The sequence below is a fragment of the Drosophila mojavensis genome, unplaced genomic scaffold (genome assembly GCF_018153725.1).
Source record: "Drosophila mojavensis isolate 15081-1352.22 unplaced genomic scaffold, ASM1815372v1 contig_81, whole genome shotgun sequence".
NCBI lineage: Eukaryota > Metazoa > Arthropoda > Insecta > Diptera > Drosophilidae > Drosophila > Drosophila mojavensis.
The window spans coordinates 6241930-6258443 of NW_025318907.1; the positions used below are offsets into that span (position 1 = coordinate 6241930).

At 39.1% G+C, this 16514-nt stretch overlaps 2 protein-coding genes across 6 annotated transcripts in view; one reads left to right on the plus strand and one right to left on the minus strand.

Annotated features, from left to right (window-relative positions):
* Positions 1 to 16514, minus strand: part of LOC6580859 — a 79132-nt gene that overhangs the window by 31877 nt on the left and 30741 nt on the right. The window contains exon 2 of the mRNA XM_002006622.4: positions 6417 to 6913. Coding sequence (XP_002006658.3) covers positions 6417 to 6593 — 177 coding nt within the window. The 5' untranslated portion in view covers positions 6594 to 6913. The remainder of the gene's footprint in view (positions 1 to 6416; positions 6914 to 16514) is intronic.
* LOC26528499 lies at positions 3388 to 6127 on the plus strand. Of its 5 annotated transcripts, XM_015164449.3 has the most exons (7): positions 3388 to 3573; positions 3645 to 3751; positions 4089 to 4221; positions 4286 to 4595; positions 4657 to 4748; positions 4820 to 4949; positions 5000 to 5408. In XM_015164449.3, exons 4-7 carry the CDS (start codon positions 4472 to 4474, stop codon positions 5065 to 5067), a joined length of 414 nt encoding a protein of 137 aa, XP_015019935.1. In that variant the 5' UTR covers positions 3388 to 3573; positions 3645 to 3751; positions 4089 to 4221; positions 4286 to 4471; the 3' UTR covers positions 5068 to 5408. The 5 variants fall into 5 exon arrangements, with proteins under 5 accessions (XP_015019935.1, XP_015019937.1, XP_015019936.1 ...); XM_015164451.3 differs by lacking the exon at positions 3388 to 3573 and having other exon boundaries at positions 4814 to 4949; XM_032730564.2 differs by lacking the exons at positions 3388 to 3573; positions 3645 to 3751; positions 4089 to 4221 and adding exons at positions 5724 to 5847; positions 5911 to 6127 and having other exon boundaries at positions 4308 to 4595; positions 4814 to 4949; positions 5000 to 5644.

Below are 16514 nucleotides of genomic sequence, written 5' to 3' on the forward strand. Positions count from 1 at the left end.
GCCAAAATGTTGGCCTGCCAACGTGGCTTTCACTTAAGCTCTGGCATTAGCCGAAGCATTAGCCTGGTCTTAATTACATACATATATCTGTATGTTGGCTGCTTAGTCTTCTTCAACTATTTCGAAGGAAGCCATTATTTATGCCATAATAATAGGCAGGCCAAATTACAGACACAGATTTATGGGCAATCGAAAAGGACAAACATTTAAATTGATTTAAGTTTGGCCATAAAACGATGCGATTCGGCATAAATGAATGGCTCAAATGGCTGTAGATTTGAAGGAAACTTGTTCGAAGATAAGGAAAATAAAAGTTCTTACTTCAACATTCGCTACTTTAGGATCTATACAAAGTCAAGTATAATAAAGTTAAATTTATATAGCCCCACGACACAGTTTGTTGCAAAGCTATAATGCCTTGAGTGTAAGTGTATAGCTGCCTCTGCACTCTGTCAATCCATTCTTTCCTCCTTCTGAAAGTGCTCTAGCGCACCCTGTCAGCCACTCGCTCTTGCTTCATTTTCAATAGTGCTCAAAAGCTTAAGAGCCAATCAGTTCCCAGCGACGCGCGCTGCATTTCTCACTTTCGCTTCACTCTCCAGGGACAACTTGAAAGGAGGTGAGTAAGCTCTATTATACTCTCGCATAACACAAAGTTTATTATAAGAATATGCACAGCTTTGGCTAGACATATTTCAACTTTAATAATTACTTTACTTTAAGAACGATTTCCTTCTCAGTTTATCAAATACCTCTTGCCTTTTAGAGCATTCGTCGCATTACCTGCATACATTAGCGTACATGTTTTCAGAGTGATGCCAAATCGAAGTCAGGCCAAAACAGATGGCTGGAATCAATTAAAGCTGCGCATTACATGCAAAACAACTTAGAGCAAACCGGTAAGCTCTACGTGGCCCGCCCACCTACAAAGTGAAACAGAAACAAATTGGACGAACGAGAAAAAATAAACCTCCATGCGGAGATTAATTTGATTAGCAGGCGGAAATCAACAGACGCAATACAAAGACCAAAAGCTGGCCAAGAGCAAACGCAGGGCCCACACGTAGTGCTTAGTCGAGCACTTACAGACAGAGCATTGATTGGCCGACTGACTGCCTAGCTGATTGATTGATTGATTGATTGATGAAGTGAGCCCTGATTGAAGTTTACGCAAGTGCGCAGTCAAAGTCAATTCCTGTGCTACTCATCGAATTTTTGGCCACGATTGCCTGGTGATAAAGCAAAGATTGTCTTTCAGTCAAGTGGACGATAAGAGGACGACCGATAATACACAGGTGTTACACTGAAAGCAAAAGTTGTCAACCCCAAGCAAAGTTAAGCAACAATTTCAATTGGCTAAATACACGTATACAAATAATAATAGAATCTAAGGTAAAGTGACTCATATTAGGCAACCATGACAAAACATTCTACAGTATGCCAACCTTTTCTCTGAGTGTAACACTCATCGACCTCTGCGAGCCCATAAAATGTGAAAATAATGCCCGCTCAACAGATATTTGTCTTTGATTTGAAAATAGCCTCTCATAAAGCTGCTATCCAAACAAATGGGGCTCAGCAGCACTGGGCTGCTGGTGAATTGCAAATATTTGTGCGCTGATAGCACCTTTCGCACTTTCGGAATTGAAGCACACATTCAATAAATAATTCTGCAAATTGCGTGCGAGCTTTATGAATTCTTGTTTATGGCAGTTGTAAGAGCTTCGGCCAACAAAGGCGATAAGATACTCACGTCTAACAAGTATATATATAAATACTTTTATATGTATAAGGTAACGGAGAGAGAGAAGAGCGGCGCCCAAGGCGGAAGTATTTAATTCAGATCCATCATGAGTCCATTGTGAAATGCTGAAACACACGCGACTCCAATTATATTTGATGTGTTTTTAAGCTCGTTTAAGAAACGAAAAACATAAATTAGCTGTTGGTGTTTAGAATGTTTATAGCGTCGATGTTTCTTTTAAGTATAACCGAAGTTCGCATAATTTTCGCCCTTTTACCCCCTAATTAAATTTATCCACCTCGCATATTTCTTGATTATCGCTAGACATCATAATTTCACATAACTAAATTTTGGTTTATTAGTCTTGAAACAGTCTCTGCGACAGGGCTTTTGCCTCACTTTATCGCAGATATGATGTCAAGCATCAAGAATCTTATCTGATTCATAAATCGACTTATCTTTTTGGGCTTATAAATGTCTCGGAGAAATTCCAAGGCATTGATTCACATGTGTTAACAGACTATCGACCTTCCTAAGTCGCAAAACTGTTGGCAGCTAAATGAGGCTACAATTCGGCAACTTGGCCAATCTCACGTTCGCTCTACAGCTAGTCTTTCGCCATGTCATGACTTGGGCCACACTCACGACACTCACGCTTCTCATATGTGCGGCTGGACACCCACATGCCGTTATGCAAAACTAGCGTTTCGCTCTCAGCTCAGCTCTGCAATGCACTTGACACAGACACCCAAAAAAGAAAAACGAAACCCCCGCACGCCCCTCTCTCAAAAACAAACAAATGCAACGCCCGCTTCAAATTGTCTATGTCAAAAGCTGTCGTTGTCGTTCTTGTTGCGCTTGTCGCTGTTTTATTGAGTGAACCCGGTCCATGCAATTAGCTGGAGGTCGTTTGCTCAGCCAACATGTTGGCTCAATGTGTTAGCCGTTGTTGACGTTGAAGTTGAATTGGGTGCGGAGCGATCCCAGCCGACAGACAGGCGGCGGGTCGACAATGTTTTGGCCACAATTTGTTAAACAAATTGTTATTAAACTATTCAAAGTTCGCCAATTGATTGGCCATTGTGTCAAGTTAATTGCAAATCACTAACAAAAAAGCTCCACAAAAATATATATTTATATAGCAACTGCAACAGGCTTGTTTCTGGACCCTTTTCCAAACTGGTTTCAATTTGATTGACTAGATTTTCTTTTTTCTTTTTTCTTTTCTTCGATGTTGCTTTTGCTTTTGTTTTTGCTTTGGGACAGACTGTCATTCAATTGTCAATATCTGCGCGGCTCGATCGCTGATCGTCACGACTTGCTGCCTTTTGGCTGTCTCGCGCGCACTCGGAAATTGGTTTTGCATTGAACTTCAAATGAAATTTGCGCCAGCCTGGGCCTCGGCCTCGGCCACGGCCATGGGCGTGGCAGCTGGCAGCTGGCAACTGGCGCACGTGGCAGCTGAGAGCTGAGCTTCATAATTCAGAAGAAAGTTGAACTATATATAAAGTGAGCTCAAACTAATTGAGTGGAAAATGCATTTGCCAATGACTTTCAAAAGGTGAGAGTTCTAACGGAGTGTGGATCGGGTGATAGTTTGATTTGATTCTAACGTTTATAAATAGCAGGCTTCTACATAAGACATATGTCGAATCATATATCGAAGCAATCAGAGATTTTGTGGCACTAAATAATTAACAAAATGCTGAAAAAGTTTTTGTGTTGCATTAACCTGCGCACCGGCTGCATCATAATAGCCGTGATCATGATAGTAATGTACGGCTCCACTCTGATAGTCACAACGCTCTTTTTGAGCAAGAAAGTGTCAGGTAAGCGTTCGTCATGTCCTTTAAACATAGACATCTACAGGACCTTCAACTGTCGTCTGTTTAACTCATAGAGGCGTTAGTCAATCCATATCTGGACCGCGAAGTACAGCTTCGTGTGCTCGTAATATCTTCGATTTTAGTAACGAGCGCTATCCTCTTTCTCGTTGGCGTGTTAATTGTAAGGAATATAATCCGTATTGTACTTGCATTCCTGCTTTTATCTGTTGGTATTTGTTATTTGTATCTGTTATTTTGTATCTGTATCTGCTACTGATTGTACGTCAATATCTCTGTAAATATTTACAAGTATCTTGTAATTAAAGCTTCTGTGAATGCAGCTGTGTATCAGTAGCTATGTTGTTTATATAGCCGTTGCTATACATAAATATTTATATTGGTCATGTATAAATATACTGTCCATATCAATAATTGCTATTGCTAAATGTCTGCCATTGTCATTATGTTATTATTTTCGATATGAGTGCAACTTAACATTTCTGACTTTCCATCTGCAGAAAAATATGTTTTTCTTCATTCCCTGGCTCTTTGTCGCTTGTACCCACATCGTTGCTATGTTTGTCACATTCATTTTGTTTATTAGCTTTATGGGACCTCTCCTTCTAATACTTTTGTTGGCATTGTCACTGGGTGAGTAAACGTACTAGATGTCTAATTAAACATAATTTGATCAAATTATTCCTTTCCGTGACAGTTATTTACACATATTTATGGGTTGTTGCTCTATCATATTTTTTTTTACTGATTTACCATTGATGTTTCCAATATTAGTCCGTTATCATATTTTACACAACTTTGCTCAGCATTCAGAGTCAGAATACTTTAGGCAAGTTCAAAATCAGAAGTCTTAAAATTTTCCTATGTTCATCCAAATTGGAAGATGACCACTAAGACCTGTTGCTTCTGCGTGCCCTTGCCCACTTGTAGCTTGGGCATCGGAATATTCTTCATCTGTTTTTTCTTCTGCGAAATGGCTTTCCTCGGTCAAAGAGGCATTTTTATCTGTAAGTGTATCTGATCTTCCCAATACCTATAGCATGTTGATTTCCACACTGTACTTTATAGACTCGAAAGCCGATATTTGGGATTATGTGCAGTCGGGCATTTTAACGGTCGGCATTATCAGCTGCATTATTTTGATCTGTGGGGTTTACAAGGTAAGGCGTGTCTTTTTACCTATAATAGTCGTAAGATATGCGTTACAATAACCGACTAATGTCAGCATAAGCGATGCGCCTTTCTTTTCTGGGTAATCATTTTTGCGATCATTTTCATATTATACATGGCAATGTTCATTATCGATTTGGTCGTTTATAAATATATATTGACGGGCATACTATTGCAACTGGCTATAATAAGTAAGTCGTTCTATTATCTTATTATAATAATGTATTTACCCCTTTATCAGTAATTTTAGCTATTTCTATTATGGTTGTGTACACCAACTACACTCACCTGAAAAACGAAGATCTATAAATTTGTCAGTGATATCTTTCCAAAAATTTTCTACATTTTTATTGAAAATTGTTATTGACATAAAACGCGTATGAAAGACATTTGTTACTCTATTGTATACAGTTGGCTGTTTACATATTGTAGTAGTACTCAGAGCATGAGCATTTTCATTTGAGAAAAGAAACACAGGCGTTAACTGTGTGTATTTACTAAAAGATAATACTTGGATTTTCATCCAAATATTCCAAGTTTATTTCAAAATTAAGCGTCGACCGAGAAAGCCCGAAACGATATAATACACTAATTAGTTCGCAATTCAATTGAATTCACGATGGCTTGTCGCTGCAAGTACTTTATCAAAATACTGAACAAATGCTGCTTCTGCTTCTCGCTGCGCACAGGCACGCTGCTATTGGGCTGCATATTCCTGACCTGGTTCGTCTATCTGTGCCTTGGCAGTGCCTTCATGATGGAGAGCATCTTCCCCAACGAATACCAGCGGGAGACACAAGGTCCCCCGGCAGCACCAAAGACTACCATGGTCTTTTCGTTCTTCGGTATCATTGCATCCGCGATGGTCTGCATGGGTGTGCACAATGTAAGTATACGATTGGGAAGAGACTAGCTATATAAAGGACTAGCTATATAATTCTATTATTTAAATCCGACTTCCACAGAATAATGAGCTGCTATTCGTACCGTTTTTGGTGCTAACTCCGATCTATATTTTTGTTCACATACTGGCCATGATCATCTACAACTTTGTCTGGGTCATTATTGCCCTCTTTATTATCACAATATGTAAGTGCACGATTCGAAGTCCTTCCAAATCATTTAGTACTGATCCTCATTTACTTTACGCAGTTGTATTAATCTACGCATGGATTATAATCTATTCGTACTTCTCGGAACTGCGCTATGCCTACGATGATGAGCTACCCCATACGTATATCTGAAAATTCAATAACTAAATTCTTCCGTTGGTGCGCTTTCCTTTTTGGTATGGTTTCGATGTAATACAAATTAAGCGTGTGAACTTACAGACAGTTAACTATCAGAAGTAAAACAGATAGATAGATAATTGAGTCTAAAATATATATATTGACTAACTGACTGACTGATATACGCTTACATCATACACTGTTACGCTCGGGAATCAATATATTACGAGTACAGCAAGGCTACTGGATGATTCTACTGGCAAATGTACAGAATACTTATTAGGGAAACGCTCGGACTGGGTTTTTAGGGGGTTTTCTTTTAAAACTTTCTATTTACACGACTCTCTGGCTGTCATGCTTGATGCGTCGCATGCGGGTTGATCTGGTTGTCTATATAATATGAGGGGAGCAGCTGAAGTTCGAACTCACCTTTGGTAAAGAGGCCAACACCTGCTGCTTGACATCCCAGACGAGTCGCTCCGATGGGAACTGCAGACACTTGTAGACATTCAGCTCCGGCACATGGATGCGCACCAGTAGCCAGCCATCCCGTGGCTCCGGCGGCGGCTCATCGTCAAACGCACCCGGCCCGGACGTGCTGTCCATGTTGGCCGGGTTCTGTTTGACTTTGGGCGTGGGTGGGTGATACGTCGTAATTTTGACGGCTTTTCGCGTACAGCGTCACAGTGAAAAAAAAAAAAGTTACCTGTGGCTCTAGGCAAGTTGTTTAGATTTTCGTTTTCAAGTTTTGTCAGATTAATTCTATTTGCAGTTCGTTTTTTTCGTTGATATCTCGAAAATGTTATCAATTGAACATTTATTTGATTGAGCTGCCCGTGGCCATTAGCTGAAAATCGTTTTGCGTGGACATTTCCTTATGGCTCTTCCATTCACTTGACAGCTTAACAATTGGAATGTACATCATGCTGAAGAGAGAAGAGAGAGAAGGGAAACTATATAGATAAGAGCATTGTAAATTCATAAAGAAACGTGCCTAATAAAAATCTAGATAAAGTTAGACTGAATTACTTATAGCTGAATGATATATTAGGCATTTACAATTACAGATCGTGGAATGAAATATAATTTTTATACATTTTTATACATTTATTATACGTTAATTTGTACTCTTTTTCTCCAAGTGTAGCCAGTCTTGGAGCTCAGTCTGTATCAGCTGTGAGTGCTTAAGTAACCACACAAGACGTCAAATGCGTTGTCACACAGCATTCGTTTGACGCAAAAAAACTTAATTTGTAAATTGGTTTACTTTTCTCAGCGCTCTCGCTCTCGGCGTCGCTCCCCCGCTCTGGACCAGTCAGGCAGTCTGTCAATCGGTCGCTGTCATTGTGTCAGTCGCACAAACACTTCCCCAAAAGCCCCATAAATTGCCAAGGCGGGCAAAAAGCAGGCACATTCAACATTCAACGCTCAGCATTCGCAGTTGTTGTTGCTGCGGCTGATTACTCTCTGATATTGACATTTTATGGATGCAGCAGTTGCAGTTGCTGCAATTATGCACAAATTAAATTCACACGCTAACCTCAAAAGCAAGAAAAACTGGAAGGCTATTAATTTTTTTTAATGACGCGAAAATGTGTGTCAATGCACTCACAATGTATTAGTAATTGGCCGATACTTTATTAGAAAAGTTGCGGGTGATAAAAGAGTGGCTCAACCGCCATCTTTAACTGGAACGAAAGTCTGCAATCTCTATGAAATGATCTAATTGGTCATATTGGATAATTAATAAAAACGATAAAGAATCATTAGTTAAGTAAAGCATATATGCTAAGCAGAGCATACGAAGTACATTAAAATAAAAGCTAACTGAAATTTATCTTCTTTACAAATCACAACAGCTAAATTATTAGTTCTTGGAACTCTTCAAAATAGAACATTTAATTATCTGCCTCGTAAATCGCTAAATTGCGCCCAAACGCTTCAGATAGTTTCAGTCGACCTATTTCTAGGCTAGAAATAAGTCATGTTCAAGAACCTTCAAGTAGAAAGCAAATTTGAAAGTGAGCCGAGCTATTTTTTAAGTAGTAGGAAACAGAAACAAGCACACACACACACACACAAGCATTTACCTAGTTCAGTCACCCAAAAAAAAAAGAAACAACAGCACGACAGTTGAAAAGATGTCACGGTCAAGAAACTGTGTTTACTTTGCCGAAATACATAAATTAAATATATTTAAACAAGTGGGCTGAAAACAAAAGCCACTCACCTTGGCCACCCACCTGTCAATCAAAATAGCAATACAAAAACCCAAGTGAAAATTATCAATAGCCCAACAATTTGAAAATTTCAGACGCAGCTATCAAACATGGCCAAGGCAACGCCAAAGGCAGAGGCAAAGCCTATGGCGAGGGCAATTGATATGCCTAATGAGCTGGCATTAAGGGGCCGTCACGATCCCCTCCCCTCTCTCGCCCTGATAAACTCATAAGAGTTTCTGGGCGACAAAGTAAACACAACTTTTAATTAGCAGCACTTGTCACATCACGCATTACGCATACGCCACGTGGACTCAAAAGTCGTTCAACTTAATTAAAAAATCAGCCAGCCCAGCGCGGCGATATCTATGCAATAATCTTTTTCTGTGGCACAAGCTTATCAGCTACAGCATTAGATGTGAAGGAAGTTGAAATTCGATTGTGACTCTGAGAGGGGCTATTATTACTGTGGTATTTATTATTAAAAAAAAAAAAAAAAAAAATGTGTATTTAGTGTTTTGCCTTGTCTTTGAATTCGTAATTAAACTTTTTATTCATATATTTATAAAATTTCTAAAATTTATAAATTGATTTAATTTTCCTAAAACACTCCAGCTTAAAAGAAAACTGCAAGCCAGATCTAATTCTAGCTAAAATCGGATTATCATTTATATTTATTTTAGATTTGGCAATAAAATTGCTCCCATTCTAAGGCTAAGCACATGAATATATTGCCCAGCAGCTATGGTTGCAGCAGCATTTAAAGTTTGGCAAAGAAATCCCCTCTCTATCTATCTCTATCTCTCTCTCGCTATCTCTATCTATTTTCGTTTTGTTTCTCTGTCACTGGAAATTGAATTGAATTTCTGAAAAATCTCAGAGCTTAGCGCAAAGTTTAGCGCTGACATTTGCTGCACTTTTTATGGCCAGTCGCTCGCTTTTAATTGGAAAAGTTGCTAACCCCACGTTTGCTTTTCCCATCCACGCCCACCTACCATCGTCCATGCCAGGCCCGACTCCCAACTGTCCAACTTGGCCAATACATTTTTTTAATCACAATTTAAAGTGCGCCGCGCTGATTTATTAATAGCGCAGAGCAGCAACAACTCAATTATCGCAATTATGGTGCGAACTGAAACACCAACAAAACGACCAAGGCAACAACAAATTACAACAAACAGCAACAATTGCACATTATGGCAATTTCCACAACAACTAAGTGCGGTGATTTTTCACTTAAAGCGCATAATTTTGCACAAATCCATTTCGGTTCGGATCCCCTTTGCCACGTTGACTTTGATTGAAAAATTATGTTTGACCTTTGCGCTTTGACATGCGCGCAAATCAAAATTTATGTTTGCTCTGCTTCGCCCATCCGCCGCCCTCATTATTCTCACACTCGCCCACTGGTCACTTCGCCCCAATTGCTTTGCTTGTACCTGACAGCTGTCAGTTAGTTATATTTGTTTCGACCGCCAGGTGGCGCAACAGCCAATTCTCGCCCTCATCCCCCAGCTAAACTGACAGTTATTTGCTCTTCACGCCTGACAAGTCGCTTTCGTGTCGCCTGAGAGGGATTTCCAATTCATGATTTTGTGAAAATGTAAACCCCAAACAAGAAACCCACAAAGTTTTGGAAAAGTGAAGATTGTCCGACTTAGAAATACCGTGCCTAACATTTACTATGAACCTTTTTGAGAGAGACGGTGTATCTGAAACTACTCGTAGAGACATATCGGTTTCTAGCAAATTTGTAAATACATTTCGAACTACTTTTACAACTCTTTTTAACCATCTTCAATAGTTACAGCGTATAAAGCTGAGTCTTGCTGTATCAACCAACTTTGAGCGTGCAAGTCTTACATATCTAAGCCATACTTATGGTACAGACTTTACAACCAAGTTGTAAAAGTTACGGCCAGGTTGTAAAACACGCTAAGCTCTTAAATTTGAGACAACCTCAACGCCCACTTGAGCAGCATCTGAGCTGTGAATGCACTCAAGTGCGCCCGCTTGTCGCACAGTTCAGCTTAAGTATTTGTGACACTTTCTGACAGCCAACGAAATTTGCCAAAAAGTCTGCAGAACAAAGTCTGAAGAGTGCCTTGCCCTGGCCTAATGCCCCCACCCCTCACACACACACACACAATATGCAGCTGCGGCTGTTCAGGGCACTCTCGAAAGACACTCGACTGAAATTATGCCACATCGAATGGATTTTTGTGGAAATTAGTTCCCTGACTGACTAACTGACTAACTGACTGCCTGATAGACTGCTAGACTGATGGAATGACTGATGGCAGCCCAAGGGGTTCAGCCTGATTTCTGGGTCACTGTGCAACACTAAATGTCACGAGAGTGTGTGCCACAGTCAGCAGTCAGCAGTGAGCAGTGAGCAGTGAGCAGTGAGCAGTGAGCAGCGCATGCATATTTTAAATTGCGTACAGCTTTAAAGCAAATTACTTTTGTCATTTTAATGACGATGCTTTAAATGAGGCTGCTGCTGCTGTTGTTGTTGCTGCTGCTGCTGTTGTTGTTGCTGTTGTTGCTGCTGCTGCAGGGGTTGGCCACCAATCTTCTCGGATGTTGCGCATTGTTTGCCTTGGCAACGCGGCACCAAATTGCCAACAAATAACTGCAACAAGGCAGCCACGCCCATCCACCCACGACTTAATAAATGCACAGACGTTTTTGTCGAGGAGCTGCATAGTGGAACAGGCATTGAAAAACTAAGAATCTAATTGAGCTCGGGTTTTGTATTCCATGAAATCTTATAGTATTCAAAGTTAAGTTTAGTCTCCTTTGGAGCTTCGAATGGTAAATTCGTATGCTAAAGCTAAATTCGTATGCTACCTTCATATCAAGCGCTAAAGAAGTTAGCCACCTCTTGTTAAAAGACCATAAACTTCATGCTCCAAGCCGAAGGTCCCGATTGCCACTGCTTAACTATTCTTAAATAAGTTTTTATTTGAGATTAATTATAATTTCAATTGAATAAGTCAACTATATTTACTCTATGGTATACGCAGATATTCCAATATGTTCCACTAAACAGCTCAAGCTTTAGACCTTAGCCTATTGTTTACATCCTCAAACCGAAACTGCTGCAGAGCACTCAAACTTTAAATTTTAGTATGGACTATGCCGTGGCGAAAAATACTTTAAACGCCAGTAGTATAATTTATCACCTGCTGGTTTTGTCATTGCCCCACTGTGCCGTATGCTGCTTTACAAATCGAATCGCCATTTTGTTTATGCGAGCAGTCTGTGGTGCACTGGTGTGTGCACCGGAAACGGAAATGCGCACATAATTCTGTTAGAAAACGTGGCGCTGGCTACTAAGGAGCCGAACGCTATGCTCGCTTCTCATCTGGAATTCGAGCAATGCGCACACTTTAATTAAATAATATTAAATGCAATTTCGCTGTGAGCCTTTCATCCGAACAGCAGCTGGAAACTGGGATTGGATTTTGTGTTGTAAACACAGCAAAACATGTCGCTCAACTTTATGGCAATGTCAAAGTTTCTTGGCTAATTTATTTTACTATTTTTTGTATTTTCATTCAAGGCAGCTGCCAAGGAGAAGAGGAAACAACAACAACAACAGCAGCAGCAGCAGCGCGCAGCAAAACAAATCTAAAGAAATACAAAAAAGAACCCAAAACTTGTTTTCCAGTCACGTTCATTTTCAATCAAGTGGCATCATTATATGCCGAACAAACTGCAGAGAGAGCGAGAGAGAGAGGGAGAGAGGGCGACAGCGGTATCGTTTTAGAAAGAGAGCGAGCAACACTAATACAATAAGAAAATTAACTCTGACCCATGCGGTTAGCCAAGCCAGCGGCCACACATATGTGGCCCCAACGCTAGTTGCCCTCAACCCTTCTGCCCGTCAGTCCAAAGTCCCTCGAGCTGAATTCTTTGTCTAGCTGAGCTGCCTGTGGGGAATGCCAGAATTCTTTTTGGATTGATTACAGTTTAGTTGATGGCAGGAACCACAGCAAATTACGCTAAACTCGAGATACAAAACCGCACTCGATTTCCTCCTCAGTTTGCATCAAACAAAAAACTCGCTTCTGCCACTGACAACTGGGGCTTCTATTCATTGAAATTGTTTGATTGTTGTTTCGTCTGTTTCGAAAAAGAGCGTTCAAAAAGTTTCGACATGAGAATGAGGCAAACTTTTTTGGCGGTAGATTTGCTTTTCCAAAAAAATGCTAACCAATAAACTAGATGCGCTTTGATGCTCCAGCCAAAATTAAAGCCAACAAGCTAAATAATCAAATACCTGGTTTTTGTTTAAAATTAAAATTGGTCTAGAGGGAAAGTATTTATATATTGGTTTCATGTCGATGATACAACTATATATATCAGACTAGTTTCTAAATGAAATGCAATACAAGTGTAGAGTAAATAATATATAATATGGACTAAACTTCAAGTAAAATGCCTATCAATATGATGGAATGAATGTTAAGAATGAGAAAAATTGATTGAGAGAAGGAGAGAGAAAGATAAACAGAAATATAATTACATTGAGAGTGTGTGTGAGAGGGAGAGAGAAAGAGTGAGAGAGAGAGAGAGAGAGAATACATAGATGTCAGAAAAAGAGATAACCAAATCCAATGCTTATATATTCTGTTCGAATATAAAATCAAATTTGATGTTAACAAGAATCTAATTTAGAGCAACATTTTGTAACTGCAAGACAAAATGCCAATTGGATTAAATGTACAACCAATTGGATTTCACAACTAGAGGTGAGCTTTATGGCCGAGTTACTCTACCTGGACTGGAGACTCACACACGAATTTCTTACTAATTTCAGCAACCGAATTACGTCACTGCGCACAAAATACACCATTAAGTCAGAGACAGAGCAGCAAGATATTGAAATATATATATACACGTATATATATATATACAAATATAGTATAGTATGGCTCATATGTTAGCTTGTTGCTGCAATCAATGGAAATAAATTAAAATGCCGATTAAAAAAGAACAAAACTCTATGCAAATGTGGCGACTGCTTCGACCGGTTTAAGTGCAGTTCAGCTAAAAACAAACGACAGACAGTCAACACACACGGACACACACACAGACAACATTCGCCAAAACATTAAGGGAAATATATAATAAATGAAATCAAAACCCATTAAAATGCGAAAAAAAAAATAATTAAATAAGCAACAACAAAGCTGTTTATTAAAAACTTCATGTTACATTTTGCCAAGCAACTTGACCCGCTGTGCAGTGCTGCTCAAACTGTAGAGAGCAATTTGAATGGGCGTCTAGCAGTTTAATAGAAAACTGTTCGGAGCTGATAAAAGCTCAATTCTTCGCAGTTTCTTAATTTCTATTTAACGTGCAAATATTTTTCCTGTCAATTTAAGCGATAAACGTAATTTATTTGGCTTGCAGCAACAGCCACGGCAACAGCGACAGCAACAGCAACGGGGCAACAACAACAAAAACAGCTCTTCAACAAGGCTAATTTCATATTTTGCGTCTGGCACTGGCCCTCTCGCTACAGCGTTCACCCTACACAAAACTGGCTGCAGGGCCATCAATCATACGCCATGTGAACAGCAGACGCCGCAGCAAAACCAGCAAAAACGCAAACGACAACGCAACTCAATGCACAGACGCCCGCACCTCCCCCTAAAAAGAGCTCAGCATAGTGTTGCGTCTATAGATCTGTGGGTGGCTACACACAGCACACACAACACACACACACACATCGAGCACACGTGTGCTATGTTGAAGAACGCCCACAGCCGAATGAAAATTGCATGCCAATTGGCAGCAGCGGCTAACAAATTTTCGCGCTAGCAAAAATAACAGCAAATGTCTTTACTTGCGGGCAAATTAACGTGCAGCCAATTGAAATACACTGCAGCTGATCGGCCCATTGGACTAACTGACTGAATGAGTGACTGATTGATTGACTGGCGTTCGAGCATCAATAGACAATGTCCAAGCTGTATAATCTATATAGCAATCTATATAGTAATTATCTAGCGGATTGAATGACGACAGTAATATATACAGTTGTTAGCTGTTGAAATGCTGTTGGGGTAGTACGAATGAACCGTGTGCTGAAGTGTGGAAAAGCGAGCGAGATTCAATGAATGCAGTTTATTTACTTTTCCTGCAAAATTATATTTGATAGCTGTGTCATTTATAATGACATGTATTTTAGGTGGACGAATATGGTTTGCATTATCTTTAATTTATTTATTGATTCTTTTATGTTTGATAATAATTTTATTAACTTGGCTTTCATTCAAACTACTTGACATTCCATACCTGGTAAAATAAATGTAAACATAAATAAATGTAAGCTGATATAGTATTATATACGAATTTTAAATATATAAATTTTAATTGAATTTGTTATAATGCAAATTTTTTTTATTATTAATTATAGTTGAACTTTTTAGAGGCATGAATTGGAAATTACTAGAGACTACAAGGAATGTTGACAAATGACCCATAAATCATTGTGAAAATTCGCTGAAGACATCACATTTCGTATTAGTTACAAGCAAGAAAATAAGCCAACAATTATCAGCAAACTGTTCTAATTTCGAGTTCGATATTTAACTGCTATAATAATTAATTACAACAAGCAATATTTGTAAATATTTTCAAACGGGAAATTACGTGATCGCCAGCTATATAATCAACCAGAAGTCAGATGAAACCTTAATTTGCCTTATTAGAAGTGTAATTGAAAGCGGTTTACAATAAAACGAGTTTATAGATACAAACAGCTAAAGTAAACAATTGTTGATACCATATAAAAACAAACAAAATATAGGGTATTTGTAAGGCAACAGGAGCTTGGACTGGCATTAGTTTGCCCAGGCTTTTCTTATTTATAGCCACAGTCGCGTTGTCAGTTCGTAATCAGCGTGTTTGTTGTTGTTCGCAATTGACACCGAACAACATTATAAAGTTACCTCGCTCAGTGCCATGGTAGCCCAGTCGCTCAAACACTCAATCGCTCAATCAGTCAATCTTCAAAATGGGCTTGAGTAGCAGTTCGACTAGTGTTATGTAAATGTTTGTTGAGTGAGGCACATCTTGGCTCAGCAAACGTGTTAGCCACAAGTTGGGTGTGACAGCCATAGCCTTAGCCACAGCATCAGCCACATGGACAATAATTAACAGCTAACACACACACACACACACCCATACACAGTCACACAGTTACACACATTCAACACTTGACGTGTGTAATTAGGCTGCAATGACTGCCAAATATGGCTGGGCAAAAAGCATACTCGTAAACGATTTTGGCCAACTTTTCAGTTTTTATAGCCGGCCAAATGTGGCCAACAAATGATTTTTAATAACTTTGACACTCATTAAACTCAAATTACATGCATTTTGATTACGCAGGTTTTGCATTTTGGGCTCAAGTTAAGCCGCTTATTTTTACTATTTCTTCACAACAAGCCGAAGCTACGTCTCCCCATATGGCTGAAACTCTAGCTACTATATGGCCATAAGACCCAAACAGTAAAATGTCGAGTTACTCTCACACATTATGGTCATTATAAATGAATTTCGATGGGACCAGTTGTGTGGCCAAAGCTGGCCAATAGCCAGACTTAAGGCTGCCTGGCTGGCTAGCTGGCTAGCTGTCTCTTCCCCCTTTAAGGAAACTCACAAGTGTCTAGAAAATTAAATATATTGAGCTTGTGATATTCTAAAAGACGTTTGGGGTCAAGTCTTGAATAGACTTTGATAATGCTTATTTAGCGATGTAGTTGATGTAGCGCACATTTAACTTAAGTCTAACTTTCAACTAGGGCAAATCACAAATGGTTTAAAATTGAATGAATTTACTGGGTATTACATATATATGTATATTTAACTATCTAGACGAGTCAACAATCTCAATTCGACCTATTACCGAATTTTGCATATAAAACATAAATGTATAAATAACTATTTGAGAACCGGTAAAATCTGTACAAATATCTTCCTAGTTTTAACAATAGAGTTAATATAGCCAAATTAGTCTGCCTAACTGTTTCAGTTTCTTCATTAGCATCTAGAATATAGGCCGCACACCCAAAATTATTCCTTGAATTTTGCTATATCTAGGCTATGCCATTTAACTCAGATTCAGTCAATTAGATATGTAATCTAATCAGATATATATTCATTCTTGATATGTTTATGCATAGTCTATATTTTTTGGCATCTGAAGTTCTACAAAATAGAACTTATTTAAATACGCTATAAAAATCACATAAAACTATTGCCTTGTTGTTTCTGGTTATAAAAACTA